At 42.5% G+C, this 17,504-nt stretch overlaps 1 protein-coding gene across 17 annotated transcripts in view; it reads right to left on the reverse strand.

The window, feature by feature from the left end:
- Positions 1–17,154, reverse strand: part of ASPH (aspartate beta-hydroxylase) — a 386,456-nt gene extending 369,302 nt beyond the window's left edge. For 6 of the 17 annotated variants that reach the window (XR_007472942.1, XR_007472943.1, XR_007472941.1 and 3 more), the window contains exon 1: positions 16,817–17,123. Coding sequence is in view for 12 of the 17 variants with exons in the window: in XM_033437599.2 (XP_033293490.2) it covers positions 16,817–16,931 (115 nt within the window). In the remaining 5 variants the exon portion in view is untranslated. Of the gene's footprint in view, positions 1–16,816 lie in introns of all 17 variants that reach the window. The other 11 variants (XM_049700865.1, XM_049700867.1, XM_033437604.2 and 8 more) reach the window with 11 other exon arrangements.
- Positions 17,155–17,504: the final 350 nt, after the last annotated feature.

Below are 17,504 nucleotides of genomic sequence, written 5' to 3' on the forward strand. Positions count from 1 at the left end.
TATCCCCATATCTCCTCCCTCTTGTGTCTCCCTCCCTCTCACCCTAAAATTTTTAATCCTAGAATTTGTCTAGGATTGTCATGAGACATCAGTTTAGAGTTGCCCTGAATCTACTTTTCTTTCTTCAATACAAATGGGCCATTTGTCCCTCGAGTGTCTTTGTCACCTCTTCTAATTCCACAGAGTTTAACTGCCCAGAAGACGTTAGCTGGGGCTGTAGTTTTGAGAGTCCTGAAAAGCCTTAGCGGGTTCGCATTTTAGTCTTCCTTTCCCTACTCCCTGAACCATGCACACTTCGTTCATCGGAGTATTTACTGCTCTGCAGCCCACAGGACAGTGACCTCCCCAGAGGCTCGTGTTAGATTTGACTGCTGTATCCCCTTCCCACGGAGCACAGGACCCGGGACATAGTAAACCTCATTAACTTCACTGGACAATTTACATGGTATTCCCACAAAAAAACAATGCAAATATAAATATTTTGGGGGCCATCTAGATGGTAAAGCAAATATAACAGACATGGAGTATTCTGAAAACAAACCGGACCACAGTCTGGCTCTGGGTGAGGGACAGGAATGGCCAGGGCAGGTCCAGCTAGAACCTCATCGGCTTCGTCGACTCGGCTGCTCTGCCCCACACCCCAAGTCTGTCCCTTTCCTCCCAATCCTGCCCCAGTTCAAAACCCAAGTGATGGTCAATGTGGCCACCTGTTCTGTTCAGGTGCCCCCTAACTCTGCTCTCACTGACTCATTTTTACTCTAACCTCCCTCCCTGACCCCTGCCCCAGCTCCAGCTTCACCAAACTCACAACCTCCCTCTCTGGCTGAGGTCACCGGGAACAGAAGTCACCATACACCCCACTTGCCATCCTGCGCTCAGGCTGCACTGCAGCAAACTATTGCAAATACTGGTCTCTTGGCTGTGTTCCCGAATAACCCAGCTAGGCTGCTGCCAAAGTTCCTAGGAGTATGACCCAATGAAATCTGACCGGCTAAAAAGGCTGAAGTCTCAAAGCGTTACGCCAGTTCCCGAGAAGCTAATGTTGAGGCAGAAAGCACAGGTAGGCTTTTTTTTAAAAAAAAAAAAAAAACATCTTTATTGGAGTAAAATTGCTTTACAATGGTGTGATAGTTTCTGCTTTATAACAAAGTGAATCAGCTATACAGCACAGGTATGTTTTACAGGTGCTGTCCTGACTGGGGTCCCTTCCCTAGCAGTGGCTAAATATTTGTAATACCATCTCGGATAAAAGTCTTGTTCTAAATAGAACATTTCTGCTCAACATGTAATTCAGATCAGCAGAATAAGCTTCTCTCAGCTTTATAAACGAATGTAAAGATTTTAAGACACAAAGTAATCAAAATCACAGGATGGTAAATTTTAAAAGGCTTCCACAATTTTCTCCATGCACCTGAATATGCATTCATTCAACAAATACTCTTGAAATCCCTGCCCTGCACTATAGCAATGAACAAGAGAGGCCACTTAGCTTACAGTCCTGTGGAGGAGAAAAACAAATAAAAATAAATTAAAAATTCATTTTGGTAAGTACTATATTAGGGTAAAAGAGTATATGGATGCAAGAGGGAGAAGATATGGGGATATACGTATACGTATAGCTGATTCACCTTGTTATAAAGCAGAAACTAGCACACCACTGTAAAGCAATTATACGCCAATAAAGATGTTAAAGAAAAAAGAGTATATGGGACAATGTGGATGAAAATAATCACTTGGGAAGAACCATCCTCTTGAATTCAAAGATATATAGCATTTTGAGGGACAATCTTCTTTATAAATGTTAGCATTGTTCATATTTTTTATTTTTTAATTAAAATTGACAAACTTTAATCTTAAGTCAAGAAGGAAATATTGATAATTCTTACAAAAGAATTTTAAAAGCCAAAACCGAAAAATAAAGGGAACAAAAACTTAGCAGTATTTCGGTATTCACATAAATAATTTTAGTCTATCTATGAGTCACATTTAAGAATAAAGTGAGGGGAAATCAAAATCTTGCAAAGTAAGCAGAGCTTTTCTAATTTCACAAAATTCAGAACAAATAAATGCCTGCTTTGCTCCAACCCTCCTCCCAGTCAGAAGGTACAAACTCTGAATGCTTCCTACTGGCCGAAGTACCACAATGCTTCCTACAAGAACCAATGCTTCCTACAAGTACCACAATGTTGAAACTACCAGCAAGGACTTGATCGATTTAAACAATTCTCCACATCGTAATAATTTTTATTTCTTTAGCTCCAACACATATAAACATCAAGAGGACTTTGTGATCTGTCTTATGGCCCATACCATAAACCTAAAAAATAAAATCCACCTACGCAACACATAATTTTGGAGCACTTATTACATTCAAGGCAGCGTAGAAGACACAAAAACGCAGCCTACATATACTCAGTGCCCTTTTGATCTATGAGAGGGAAGTAAGACTTTCCCCTGTATTTGTTCATTCTAATATTTACTGAGCACCTACTACACCCAATCATTTAAGCCCTGGAGATAAAAAGAAAACGAAACGTGGTGTTTACCTACACCAAACATTAGGAGTAACTCTCCCAACCCTAACAATTACTCTAGACCAGAGTGAGTAAACTGTGACCCACCTCCTATTTTTGTATGAACCAGGAGCTAAGAATGGTTTTCACTTCTTAAATCAGTTGAAAAGAAATCAAAAGAAAAATGTAATAACACGATCATGTGACCACAATGCTGACCCCTGATCAGAACAACTGTGGCAACCCCTTGGCAGCCAGCGATGGTGAGACAGGTAGGACTGAGCCAAGGAGCCCTGCTCTAAGCAAAAGAGAAAAAGCCCCCTTCTTCTGCTGAGCGTGAACAGGGAGGCAAACAATCCCAACGGCCGCCGGCTGCCATCCTGAATCCCGGAGTAGCCAGCCTCAGGATGGCAGGCACCTACGCTGAGAGGGCGCGTGCCCTGAGGACACTTTGAGCCACTGATCCTACCACATTTGGTATGATCACATCGCATCTTTTTAAATGAAATCAATTCCTAAAGTCTTTACGGGAGTTTGCATCTGATGTCTGTTCCTAACACAGAGCTGCCCTTACAATCAAGCAAGAATGAAAGAAAACAGATCATCACGGTACAAAAGAAAATGGCTGTTTTGGTCGTGGTGGTATCACCCATATAGAATAAGTGTAGTTAGGAAACGCTTACTACGTGTCACTTTGCAGCCAATCTTCCTAAGTATGATATATTATTATCTCCATTTGAAAGATGGAGAACTATTTAAAGGTGCTTCGAGAGGTTTGTCGACGTACTAAAGGTTAAAACTGAGTGGTGGCGCTAGTACTTGGGTCCAGTTCAGTCTGATAGTTTGTTGTCAATGATTGGGTCACACTTTCATCTGCTGAAGGAACCCGTGAATCAATGAGGATGCTAAAACAGTTGACTGCAGAGGGCGCTACAGAAGCTCGTGCTGGGGGAGGGGGAAGTGGGTTGCAAAACCCAGTCTCTGGGGAGACGATGAAGGGAGAGTAAGAAGAACTGATGGAGGAGCTGCATCTTGAAGGACGTACAGGAGCCACATAGGGAAAGAGAAAGCGAGGAGCTGTCACGGAAGAAACAGCAAGTGCACATGCAGAGACTACAGAGAGCGACTAAATATGGCTTAATTAATATAAATATAAAGAGAGCAAGGCTGGGAATGGCTAGAGAGGGTAAGAGAGGCAAGACCATGAAGCGCCTCCCAGATGGTGCTAAGAAATCTAAACTACACCTTGAGTACCCGGGGGAACTACTCAAGGTTTTCAAATAAGGAAGGGACATGATCTAACTTCCAATTAATGAAGGTGACAATGACAGAAGGATGAAATAGGACCAGTAATGAGTAATCGAAGCAACAACTACCGGGGATCTAAAACATTCAACTAAAGTAGCTTTGGAGTCAGAATTGGGATCTTGACTCCAGCTCCGACTTTTACAAGCTCCGTGATCTTCGGCAAACTGATCTAAGCTTCCATTTCTTCATCTACCAAAAGGGAATTTAGAGGATTACTGTGGGAATTCAGTGCTGACATATAAAGAAGTACACAGTGACTGACACATAGTTAGCGGTCAGTAACAGGTGCTATGTTTTTCCTCTGTCACTACTGTTATTAAGTGAAGAGTGTGTGGCACGGGATTAGAACCGTGCCCAGCAAAGAATCCTCAGGAAGATTATCCTTCAGGAAGCAGATAAAGAAAAGGAACAAGCAGAGCCCAGTGGATTTGGGCTTAGTCTCTGCTGATTCCAGAAAGACCTGAGGGAGAGAAGGCAAGGAGCCATACTACTCACCTGCAGAATCTGGCTGGTTAGAGGAGGGAGAGTACAAGATCTTTGTGTCTTCTGTTTTCTTTTTCATGTAATGAGAAAGACTAAAGAAGGGGGTCCAGGCTGTGGGAGGGGGTGGAGGAGAGTTCTCAGGGAGAAGGTAAGTGACGGTTCAGGTCTCTGAGAAAGTGGTGCCCACTAAGGGTCCTCGAGAGAGACCCAGGACTCCGACCATAGCCTTGGCCTCCCTCTTAGGTGGGTGGGGGCCGAAGGTCCAGGAGAGCTGTGACTGCCAAGATTTTAAATCCTAATTGTGGTGCTGGCTCACCTTCACTCACCCACCACCCCGCTGGGCTTGCGCCTCAGTCTGAAGAAAGAAAAGGAGCTTTACTGAACTACGCGTTCAAGACCTACTTCAGTTGCTGGGTACTTCCATGCCCAAATCAGAGCAATAGCTTGCTGAGATTCTCAACTGGTCTGGCTTTTGCAGCCACCATGGGTCCTAGACCATGCCTCCTTGTCAGCCTCACATCAGTTGCCCCCCAATGCCGTGCAACTCAAAGGCCAACCCCACCCACCACTGAAGCGATGAGTACTCCCCTCAGGATGTCCTCTGGTTTCCCTGCACAACGGAAGGAAGCCACATGCCAGAACTGAATGGAAAGTAGTAGGTCCTGAGCTCAGAAAGTTGAAGATTTAAATAGCTGGGGCTGAAAACACCAGTAAACATCAACTAAGAAACCGCGGAGAGCCTGCAGGGCACTGTTGAGGGGCCAGGGAGACGGAAGGTCTTGAATGTACATAATTTATTCCAAATCAGTACTTACTTAAGCTGGTGAGCAGCGCTCTGTCTTACTCAATCTCATTCTATCCTTATTCATCATCTCAAATGTCTCATGGAGCACAAGACCATTCCAACAACTGACTTACTAACACAAATACTGCACTACCTCTAGAAGAAAAAATAAATATAAGTTGCTTATAAGCTTTGCACCTTCACATACATTAATTTCACCTTAAAAATGTCCTACTCTACATAACCTTACAGAGCAAAAGGGTAGTTTTGTTTCACACAGAAATCGACTAGTACCACAGAGGTCATCAGTAACTGTATCTTAGATCTATGTCAGCCCTCGAGGCCTCCAAGTGTATTTACTGGTTAACAACTAAATAGACGGAGTAGCTAAAACCCATAAAATAATCAAATAAATCTGAAAGTGCCAGAAAATAGAGAGTGCAGACATAGGTCTACAATTATATTGTCATATGGTTTTTGACAAAGGCACCAAAACCAATCCACTGACGAAAGCCAAGTCTTTTCGACACATGGTACCATAACAAGGGGATACCCTAGGGAAAAACAAAACACGAATCCAAAATTGATTTGGGATGGATCATAGACCTAAACACAAAAACTAAAACTACAAAATTTCTAGAAGAAAATATGGGAGGATAGCTTTGTGACCTGGGAATAGGAAAAGCTTATTAGACAAGATACAGAAAACAGAACCATAAAAAAAAAAAAAAAAAATCAACATTAAAAATACTCGCTCTTCAAAATATTTTATTTAAAAAATGAAAAGGCAAGCTATAGACTGGAAAAAATATTTGCAATATATATACCTGAAAAAACTTCTATCGAGAATATATAAAAATTCCAGCTCAATAACAAAAGGACAGAAAAGCAATAAAAATGGTCAAAAAAACCTAAACAGAAACTTCACAAAGGAAGCTAACAATGTATATGGCCAATAAGCACAAGAAAAAGTACATGACATCAGAGTCACGAGGGAAAGACAATTTTAAACTACAATGAGAAGCCACTGAACACCCACCAGAATGGCTAAAATTAAGAAGACTGACAATCCCAAATGCTGGTAGATATAGAACTACTAAAATTCCCACACAGTGTTGGTTGAGAGTTAAATTAAATTGTATAACCACTCTGGAAACACTTTGGCAGGTTTTTATTTCTATTTTTTAAATAAAACTAAATATACACCTACCCTGTAACCCACTAATTCCTCTCCTGGGTATCTGCTCAAGAGAAATGAAGAAATATGTCCACCAAAAAAAAGAAAAACTACTTCTCCAAGAGTACAATATCCATAGACTTTTCTTCATATTAGTCCAAACTAGGGAAAGGTCAAGTGTCCATCAATAAAAGAATGGATCACACATTGTGCTATGGTCACACAATGAACTACCTGGCAATGAAAAGGAACAAGGTACTCATATCAGCAACATATGCTGAGTAAAAGAAGGCTTACACAAAAAGTACTTACAAAATGAAGTTCTAGAACAGACAATACCAATCTACAGTGAGAAAAGTGAGCACAATGGTTGCCTCTGAGGGCTGAGGTGGTAGCAATGAAGAGGGTTGAGAGAATTTCCTGGAACCATGGAAATATTCTCCATCTGAGGTTGGGTTACACAGATGTATACATTTATAAAGACTCCTCAAATCATACACTAAGATTTGTGCAATTTACTGTATGATAATATTACCTCAGTGGGGGAAGGGGGCAGGGGACCATAACAAATGTTGAGCTCTAATAACAGGCATGCATACATGTTTAGGAATGAGGTATACTGATGTCTACATCTTACTTGGAAATGCATAAAAGAATAGATTAATTGATGAGTATGATATAAAACAAATATATGAAATGTTAACCACTGTAAAATCTGGATGGGATCATTATACAATTCTTTTAGCTTTGGTGTATGTTTTAAATTTTTCCTAATAAAATGTTAGTTTAAAAAAACACAAAGTAATAAAGTACTTAGATTAAATCTAATAAAAGAGGCATATCACTTTTGGATAAAATTATAACAATTCATTGTAAGACTTAAATAAGTAGGAAGTTACACTGTGTTCATGTACAGGAAGACTCTATATAAATGTGTATTTGTCCCAAACTGTTCTATAAATTCAATACAATCTCAGTCAAAATCCTGAAATTTTTTCATGACACTTAACTTGAGCAGATTCTAAAAGGACACAGGCAAGGAAATGTCCAAAAACATCCAGGATAATGATGAAAAAGACAGGGCAGAAGGACTTGCCCAATTCCACATGCCAGGAACAAAACAGAGCCACAGGTATCTACACACAAGAGGTGATACAGCAGATTAGTGTACAAAGAAGACACTTCAATTAATGGTACAGGAAATTTTCATTCATATGAAAAATTTCATTCATTCATATCAGGAAAACTAAATTGGTCATTTTGTGTCAGTATATGCACAGACGGCGGCTGCCATGACTGGACGGCTTTCTGGTTTCACTACTCGGGTCAAAGAAGTAGCTTCTGAATGTGAGTCTACGCACTGTGTCATCCATAGAGAAATGATGGCAGGCTGAAAAATGTCACCTGAACTTAACAACGTTTGCAGGATGTGATTAAAATTATCAAGCCCATTAAAGTACATGCCCTTAACTGCACGTCTGTTTGCGCAGCTCCGTTAGGAGATAGGTGCAGAGCACACACGTCATCTCTTATACACAGAAGTGACATGGCTTCTAAAGGCAGATCCCTGGCCAGAGTTTCGGAGTTACGAGAGCCACTCCAGAGATTTCTTTTAGAAAAACAGTCACCACTGGCAGCACATTTCAGTGACACAGAATGGGTCACAAAACTTGCTTACTTGTGTGACATATTCCACCTGCTCAACGAACTCAATCTGTCACTTCAGGGGAGAATGACAACTGTATTCAAGGCGGCAGATAAAGTGGCTGCATTCAAAGCCAAACTGGAATTATGGGGGCGATGAGTGAACATTGGGATTTTTGACATGTTTCAAATATTAGCAGAGATTTTGAAAGAGACTGAGCCAAGGCCTTCTTTCTCCCAGCTGGTGTATGATCCCCTATCTCAGCTTTCAAAAGACTTTGAGCATTACTTCCCAACCACAAAAGATCCCCGAACTGGGAAGGAATGGACCCGCACCCCCTTTGTGAATAAGCCAGGTGAACAGACTTCCGTGCTAGAAGAGGATCAACTGCTTGAGATCACAAATGACGGTGGCCTTAAAGGTATGCTTGAGACAACTTCAAATCTCCATACGTCTGGATTAAAGTCAAGACGGAATATCCTGAGATTGCCACGTAAGCACTGAAAAGCCTGCTTCCGTTTCCAGTGTCCTATCTTCGTGAAGCAGGGTTTTCTGCAGTGACAGAGACCAAAACGAGATCACGGAGTAGACTAGACACAAGCGACACACTTCAGGTGTCACTGTCTCCCATCACCCGAGATGGGACCATCTAGTTGCAGGAACACAAGTTCAGGGCTCCCACTGACTCTGCATTATGGTGAGTTGCATAATTATTTCATTATATATTACAATGTAATAATGATAGAAATAAAGTGCACAATAAATGTAATGTGCTTGAATCATCCCGAAACCATTCCCCTGCCCCCACACCCCGTGTCTGTGGAAAAATTGTCTTCCATGAAACCGGTCCCTGGTGCCAAAAAGGTTGGGGACCGCTGCTCTAGAAAAACACTTAGACATTTATAGGACGGATAGCTCTAAGAGTGTTCAGAGCAGCAGTTTTTGAAAGAAGAAAAATGAAAACAAAGTGGTCTTGGACTCCAAAATGGCTAAAGAAAAAGTAGCACATTCATACAGTGAAGAACTATATATATGAAAACAAAGAGCCTGTTTGGTACAATCTCAAACAGTGTCAAATTAATGGGCCAAGTATGAACCTATTCATAAAACTTTTAACATGTGCTAAACAAGTGTATATGTATGTATGTATATATATGTATATATTTATGTTTCTATACATAGGGATATAGATATACTTCCTAAGCAATTTTTGTATATATGGCATTTAACAGCAGATATATTTTATGCAAATGGATATACAATATAAAATATGCAATATAACATTATACAACATATATTACATATTGCAAAGAAATGCATGACAATGATTATCACAAAATATTTAAGAGCGGTTGGAAAGGGATAACACAGGACAGGAGAAACCAAGAATTAGGTAACATTTTACCTCCTCATCTGTATGGTGGATACGTGGTAACCACTGCATTGCTCTTTATATCTCTGTAAACGTCTTAATATGTAATATTTCAAATAGATACAGTTTTAAAGAGCAGCACATAGAAATATTTGTATTCTGAAAGTTAGAGAGATGGCACGCTACCAGAAAGCATGAAACAATTTATAAATACTTTATAAAATTCAGTAAGTGACAGCCATCTTATTCAAATTGATTTGACTCAAAGAATGGAAAAGTTAAATGTTAGGTATTCTTTCAATCAACACTCACAACACAGATTTTTATTTTCATGTAAGGGAAAGAAATTAACTTCTAAATAAAATTTACCTGTGAACCTAAGACCAATCAAAGACTTTCCAGGAGACCCATTCAGGAAAACTGAATTAAAACAGAGTGTGAAAGATAGTGTCAGCAACTGTATATTAGCAATATAATAAACAAGAACCAGAAGTCAGAGACAGGAGAGAACAAGACAGCACCAAGTCTGCACTAGGGAAGGACAGCAAAGGCTGTGAAACCTATATAAGATATGAGAAATGGCAGCTATACAATACTGGTGATAGAATAAAATTATTTTCTCAAGTCATATTTTCTTACTCAAAATTAAGACTGTTGCTTGCTGGCTTCCGTACAGAATGAGTCACAGGGTTAAATCTGTAGGAACACATGCAGGAGAGAAACGCTGGCACCTCTCCAAGTACAGCAATAATGGTTTCCACTCTAACCGGACACCCTCCCGCCCACCACCCCCAGTCCCACCTGCGTTAGAGCACAGAGAGCCTCCATGGCACATGAGAGCAGTCGTGCTACAGCCAGAACGACTAGGCAAGCCACCTGGAACTCACAGGGGGCCAAAGAACAGCCCCAGTCCTTCAAAAGATCTTATGTAACTATATTTTCTAAAGATTTATTCACCAAGTAAAAATGCTGGAGAGGGTGTGGAGAAAAGGGAACCCTCTTGCACTGTTGGTGGGAACGTAAATCGACACAGCCACTATGGAGAAGAGTATGGAGGTTCCTTAAAAAACTGAAAATAGAACTACCATACGACCCAGCAGTCCCACTACTGGGCATATACCTGAGAAAACCATAATTCAAAGAGTCATGTACCACCATGTTCACTGCAGCTCTATTTACAATAGCCAGGACATGGAAGCAACCTAAGTGTCCATCGACAGATGAATGGATAAAGAAGATGTGGCACATATATACAATGGAATATTACTCAGCCATAAAAAGAAACGAAATTGAGTTATTTGTAGTGAGGTGGATGGACGGACCTAGAGTCTGTCATACAGAGTGAAGTCAGTCAGAAAGAGAAAAACAAATACCATATGCTAACACATATATATGGAATCTAAAAAAAAAAAAAAAATTGGTTCTGAAGAACCTAGGGGCAGGACAGGAATAAAGACGCACACGTAGAGAATGGACTTGAGGACACGGGGAGGGGGAAGGGTAAGCTGGGACGAAGTGAGAGAGTGGCATGGACATATATACACGACCAAATGTAAAATAGATAGCTAGTGGGAAGCAGCCGCATAGCACAGGGAGATCAGCTGGGTGCTTTGTGACCACCTAGAGGGGTGGGATAGGAAGGGTGGGAGGGAGACGCAAGAGGGAGGAGATATGGGGATATATGTATACACATAGCTGATTCACTGTGTAATACAGCAGAAACTAACACAACATTGTAAAGCAATTATACTCCAATGAAGATGTTAAAAAAAAAAGATTTATTCACCAAGTAAGCTCAAAATTTCCTTTGAGTCTAACGGGTTATCTACAGCAAATCTGTCCTCAGGTGTCATCAATCTGATGAGAACTAAATTACACTCACTGATTTGCCATTAAAAGATATCCACATCAGGGCTTCCCTGGTGGCGCAGTGGTTGAGAGTCCGCCTGCCGATGCAGGGGACACGGGTTCGTGCCCCGGTCCGGGAGGATCCCACGTGCCGCGGAGCAGCTGGGCCCGTGAGCCATGGCCGCTGAGCCTGCGCGTCCGGAGCCTGTGCTCCACAACGGGAGAGGCCACAACAGTGAGAGGCCCGCGTACCGCAAAAAAAAAAAAAAAAAAGATATCCACATCAGCCAGAGGTAAGCAAGACACACCCCTGAAAAACAAATATTAAATGCAGACCAAATGCCTCAAGCACCCTCATTAAAAAATAGTAACGACTGACGAGGAAATACCCCCTTGACTCCCAGCACTACCGGGAGGAAGTGAAATGGCTAAAGCGCTCGCCTCTGGAATAGGTGCCCCTACAGCGGCACACAGAGATGAAGACAGGAAGAAATGAACATCCTAACAGGCAGGGACGCTGGGGCAGGAAACACAGGAGCCAGCCTGAGCACACTCACGTCTCCTGACAGATGGCTGAGGCTTTCCCCAGAGATCTGGGTAAACTGCAGATGGGTTCTATGTACATACAAGATTTATTAAAGGAAGTGAATTTTAAAATGTTCTGTATCTTAGTACAGAATGAAGTCAAACCACGTGGGAGATGCAGAAGTACCCAAGACACAAACTAAGTTGCATATTTTCATGATATTAAAACAGTAGGCACGCGTAGCATCAAAAGACTGAAATATATCTGAGCTCCAGTAACAGAAGATAGCACAGATCTGGGAGGGGTTAGAGGGTAAATCAGCAACTCGAAGGGTGATGTGCAGATGGGATACGTACACCCCCAGAGGTAGACAGAAATGTGTCAAGTGATACTCAGAGCCCAGTATAAACATGACCTCTAGAACATCCACTTCACTTAAACAGATGCTACACAATATAACAGAAAATGATTTCTTTAAATAAATCATAAAAAAGTTTCAAGCATGCAGTAGCCTGCTTCACTCTACAGCCTTATATATTCTCCGAAGTTTTATACTCACCTTTACCATTAGAGGTACTTTAATGAAAAATCTGAGGAACAGGAAGGCATGTAAAATTGATTTTAGGGCTATCACAGCTCTGAATAATTCTTTCCATTGGAGACCAGGATTAGAAATTTTGAGTGACCTGCCACACGATTCTTAAATGGATGTGAATCCAGGTCATCAGACTTTCCCAAACTACACTGCATTGTCTTTCTGGAGAAAATAAGGTTTATTATACTGGGACCAGAGAACGCAGGGGCTAAATTGCCAATACTAACTAAAAATAGAGTGGAGAGCCCACATGACCCTTTATCCAACTTACCCTGTTGGTAATCTGCTGAAAATCAGAACCTCTCATTTCCTAGTAATCTCTCTGAGACACACGATTTTAGAGCAAAGCTAAAGTATGGAACTCTCCTTTTACTTCTTAAGCCAAAAACAGGTTGTTAAAATTGTGTTCAAGAATTCACTCAGAACATTTTTTAGCCCTTGGTTTCATACAATCTGGCCAGGTGGTCAAAACGCTGTTCATCTGAACACAAAACAGCACACAGTTCTTACAGTGGAAGAATTATGGCGCTCCTATGTTTTCATTCTAGAATGACTGGTGGAGGATTAAGCAACTGGCCCTAACTGACATTCTTTGGCTAAAGAAGGAATTTCACTAAGGCCTCCTCATTCAAGGGCACCATCAGCAATGTATTGTATCTGTTAATTACTAAGTAGTCTAAGAAATACTGAAAGTAAAAAGGAAGGAAAAGAATTCTAAGTGATTAACACCCATCAAATATCTGCAAATGTATAAATTTTACAGTCTATCAATGCACTTAATTCTGAATACAGTAAGCCTGAAGAAATAAGACTGCTAGCGGCCAACTCTTACTACTAAATCCAAAACCTTTTGTTAGAGATTTTTAGAGAATTAAACAGCAGTGGCTGAGCATTTTTTAAGTAGATGTCCATCAATGGTTTTGAGTATGTACAGGGCTGATTACATTTTAAAAACGAGTTGGTGTTACATAACCTGAAGCTTCAAATTGAAAGAGGAAAAATTGTTCTACAGTGACACCTACTGGTAAAGCATGATGTAGTAGCACGACACTATTAGACAAAATAAACAGATGTTTCCATTCCTGTAGCAAGTTAGAAGCTACAGGGAAAGACTGATTGATATTCCAAAGGGAAAAGCTAAACAAAAACATTATACATACCAGTGTCTGTAACTACAAAATAAGTCCCAAAGCACATCATTATCCTTTTTAACCAAGATTTTCAAATCAATAAATCTGAAAGAGGTTTCCCTTGGCCTCAACTGGCCGTGCAAGTCAAGATTTTATATGCAAGTTAAAGGTAAAATGTCCAATTTACTCATGTTTGTTTTATATTTTAAAGAATAAAACTGGAAAAGGTAAAACTGAGCTCTGCAAAAAACTAGATATTTAATGTTCTCAATTTAAGTTGAAGAGTTAAACAAAAAACAGACACCTGCTTTAAAAATCCAAGTGTTATGTAAATCCCCAAAGTCACAGTTTCAAAGCACCGCTTTTGAAAAAAATGACCACCAAGATAAACAGAAGTCCAGATAATCACATTTTCCCTAAAATGCATGCTTCTAAGGACTGGGTCCTTTTTCCACTGTACTTTCATGCACAGATTTAAGAAATAATAATGTTTAATGTGACCAACGTCAACATCAACTTCAAACTCTCAATGCAAAACATCTCAAAAAACACACTATTTGAGCCCATGTACTTCTTCTCAAACTAAGATTTTCAAATATACTGTTTCACACATAATTTTAGTAAAAGAAAAGTTAATCAGTGGTATGACAAAAAGAACACTTTTCTTAAATAACTAGGTGTAATATGCCACAGAGAGCCAGAAGGAACCTTAAAAGATAATCTACTTTAAGATTTCCATAAAATCTTATAAAATTAGAGAACCTAAAGTCCAGTACTATAATATAATGATCGAATAAGAGAAAACCTGGGTTTAGTCTTGGGTCACCCATTAACTAGTTCGGTTTCCAAGAAGTACATAACCTTTAATGAGCCAGACAATCTTTCTGGGCCTCACCGTAACACCACAGCTAAAATTTCTTCAGCTTCTATGATCTCCCCAGCACATGGGATTGACTTGGGCATCAATGTCTACACATCAGTGACCCAATAAACATAGCAACGAAAGAGAAGTGGCTCGATCTTTCCGGTACACCCTACTATAAGAAACCAATATAAAAAGATTCACACTGCAGTGTAACTGCTCACAACTGAGAGAATCCTCACCATCTTCAGTGCCTTCCGCCTGGCACACAGTCAGAACTCACCATTTACTCAAAAAAACTGCTGCGGAAAAAGAATGCTCATTATGTAACACGCAACACTCCAATACCAACTCTCTGTTTGGGGATTTTTCTGGTAATACAGATATTTCTCTCTTTTACATGTTCTCTTTTATACACTATGTCTGTTTCATAACAATTATAGAATCGATGTGTAAAATACTTAAAAGGCTGTAGATCCTCAAATACAGACAGAACTTGCTCTAAAATGCCTGAATATGAAAGCTGGAATATATTCATTTAGGTCCTAACATTTCCTAAATGTATTACCTACCATTTAAAACTGGTTTAGTTCTTGAACCACTGGAGGTGGGAATATAATACACACTTCCTAATACTAATTCCCACCAACAACAGGCCATATAATGAAGCAACTGCTTCAGATAGTTAACCCACTCTACCCACGACTGCAAAGGACAAAATGGAACAAAGATGTGCTTTCCTTGTAAACAGCTACAGAAAACTTTTGAAAACAATTAACACTAAAGTCTTATCAGCTTTCTCTGCTTGGTGCTTAAGCTGCCCAATGGGCTCTTCTCATTTAGAAACTTTAAAAAGGGTAGCCAGGGCTTCCCTGGCGGCGCAGTGGTTGAGAGTCCGCCTGCCTATGCAGGGGACACGGGTTCGTGCCCCTGTCCGGGAAGATCCCACGTGCCGTGGAGCCGCTGGGCCCGTGAGCCATGGCCGCTGAGCCTGCGCGTCCGGAGCCTGTGCTCCACAACAGGAAAGGCCACAACAGTGGGAAGCCCACATACCACAAAAAAAATAAAAATAAAAAATAAAATATAACTGAACTCAAAAAAAAAAAGGGTAGCCAGAGCTGCCTGAGACATTGCATCTACCCGTCTGCCTGTTTAAGTCAACTGACTGGCATTTAAGGGCAAGTGGCAAAGGAACACAAACTTTTACTTACGCCAAAGGTAAATTAACATGCTTGTTTTGAAATTCAAACTGTACTTTTTCTCTACAAATATTAGTTCTCAGAGTGTAAATTTATGCAATGATTTTAATTGCACTACCATTTAAAGTTATTCATCCACTAATCAAATAATTTATTGAGCAACTATTAAGGGCCAGACGCACTCTAGGAGCTGGGAATAGGGGTGAACAAGGAGTGGGTGAGACAGGAAGGCAATACACGTGAAAATAAATAATGTCGGATAGTGGTAAGTGCCATTTAAAAAACAGTTCTTTAAAGTATGACTATAAGGCTTCCCTGGTGGCGCAGTGGTTGAGAGTCCGCCTGCCGATGCAGGGGACACGGGTTCGTGCCCCGGTCCGGGAAGATCCCACATGCCGCGGAGCGGCTGGGCCCGTGAGCCATGGCCGCTGAGCCTGCGCGTCTGGAGCCTGTGCTCCACAACGAGAGAGGCCACAACAGTGAGGCCCGCGTACCGCAAAAAAAAAAAAAAAAAAAGTATGACTATAGTATTCTGATTTACTTTCTTGATACATATAAATACATTACTTGTAGACCTCAGGAAACAAAGAATCTAAAATCATTTCAAAGAAGAAAGTTTACAGCTCACATTCAATACACATGTGTACTGCAGTTTCAATATCCTAAATATGAGTCAAAGGACGTATAAAAGAAACCGAGAACCACTGAAATATGAGATGAAACAGATTTAAAACATCTGTTCTCCCACTTTCCTGGATAAGCACATGGAAGAGAAAGGTGAATATCCAATAGATTCTTTTAAAAGACAAAGGGAAAAAACAGAGAAGCTCGCCCAGTATTCGCACCATAAGAAAGCTACATAAAAGCAAAAGTATCTAAGATAATCTTCGAGAACATTCAGATCACTCCCACACACTCACCCCTGCAGCCCTCATAGAATATTCTCCTTTGAGTTGCTCTTAAAAGCTGCTGGTTTGGCAGGAACTTATTTTCTCTTACTTTGGCTCATTTCCAAACTCCCCAAAATATGCACGGCAAAGGTAAATTGTTTCTCTTACTCCCATCTTCACGGCAAGCCAAGAAAGAGTAGATCAATACGATCTCCATCTCGGCTGCGCACTGCAGGTGAAGGATCGGCCGGGAAGGGGCTCCCCGGCGTGACCAACCCGAGGCCGCGGACCCCGCTCGGCCCGGCCCCTCCAACCCGCCCGCCAGGCCCACCGAGCGCGGCCTCCGCCCCGCGGCCAAAGGAGGAACGACGCGGAGGATGGAGGAGACGCTCCGCGGCATCTCGTGCGGTGGACCCGCAGCGCCCGCCGCCCGGGCCCCATCCCCAGGGCCGGCCCCGGACCCCGGCCCCGAAGCGCCTCTGACCTTTCCGGGCCCCGGGGCTGCTGCTGCCGCCGCTGGTGCAGCTGCTCGGGCTGCTGGAACTGCTGCTGCTGCTGCTGTTGCCGCCGCCGCCCTTGGCATTCTTGCGCGGGGCCATGGCGCGCACCGCTGGAGCAGGCGAGGGGTGGGTGGTCTCCCTCAGGGCGTGGGGGACGCAGGCGGCGCGGGGCGCGCTGACTGCGGCGGGCGCTGCAGCGGGTGCGAGCTGCGGCTCCTGCAGCCGCGCGGGTGTCTCGGCACCGCCCGCAGCGCCTCTGAGGACTTTGGCCCGCGTGCCTCCTGCGCGCGCCCGACCCTCGCGTGCGCCGAGCCGGTGACTGCCCTCTCGACGCGAGAGCGCGCCGCTCTCCCGCACGAGGCCTCGCCCCTTCTCGCCTGAGCCCCGCCCCCTCCCCGCCCGCGGAAAGCTGAGTGACGGGACATGAAGCCAATCACAAGGGCTCCTATGAGGGGGACGGAACCCGGCCGCGCTCCCCCACCCGCTACAGATTTAGGGCTGTTCTGGCGCGACGCAGCCGCCTGCGAGCGCGAGCTGCTTTCGACTTTCCAGTCTGTCCCGGTCCTTTGGAACGTGGCAGACGTGGAAGGCAAGAGGGCTCTCGCGAGCGTTGGCGGACCCTGTACGATCGGGATGGGGCGGAGCGCGGGGGCGGGGCGCCGGGGGCGGGAC

The sequence above is a fragment of the Orcinus orca genome, chromosome 17 (genome assembly GCF_937001465.1).
Source record: "Orcinus orca chromosome 17, mOrcOrc1.1, whole genome shotgun sequence".
Taxonomy (NCBI): Eukaryota; Metazoa; Chordata; class Mammalia; order Artiodactyla; family Delphinidae; genus Orcinus; species Orcinus orca.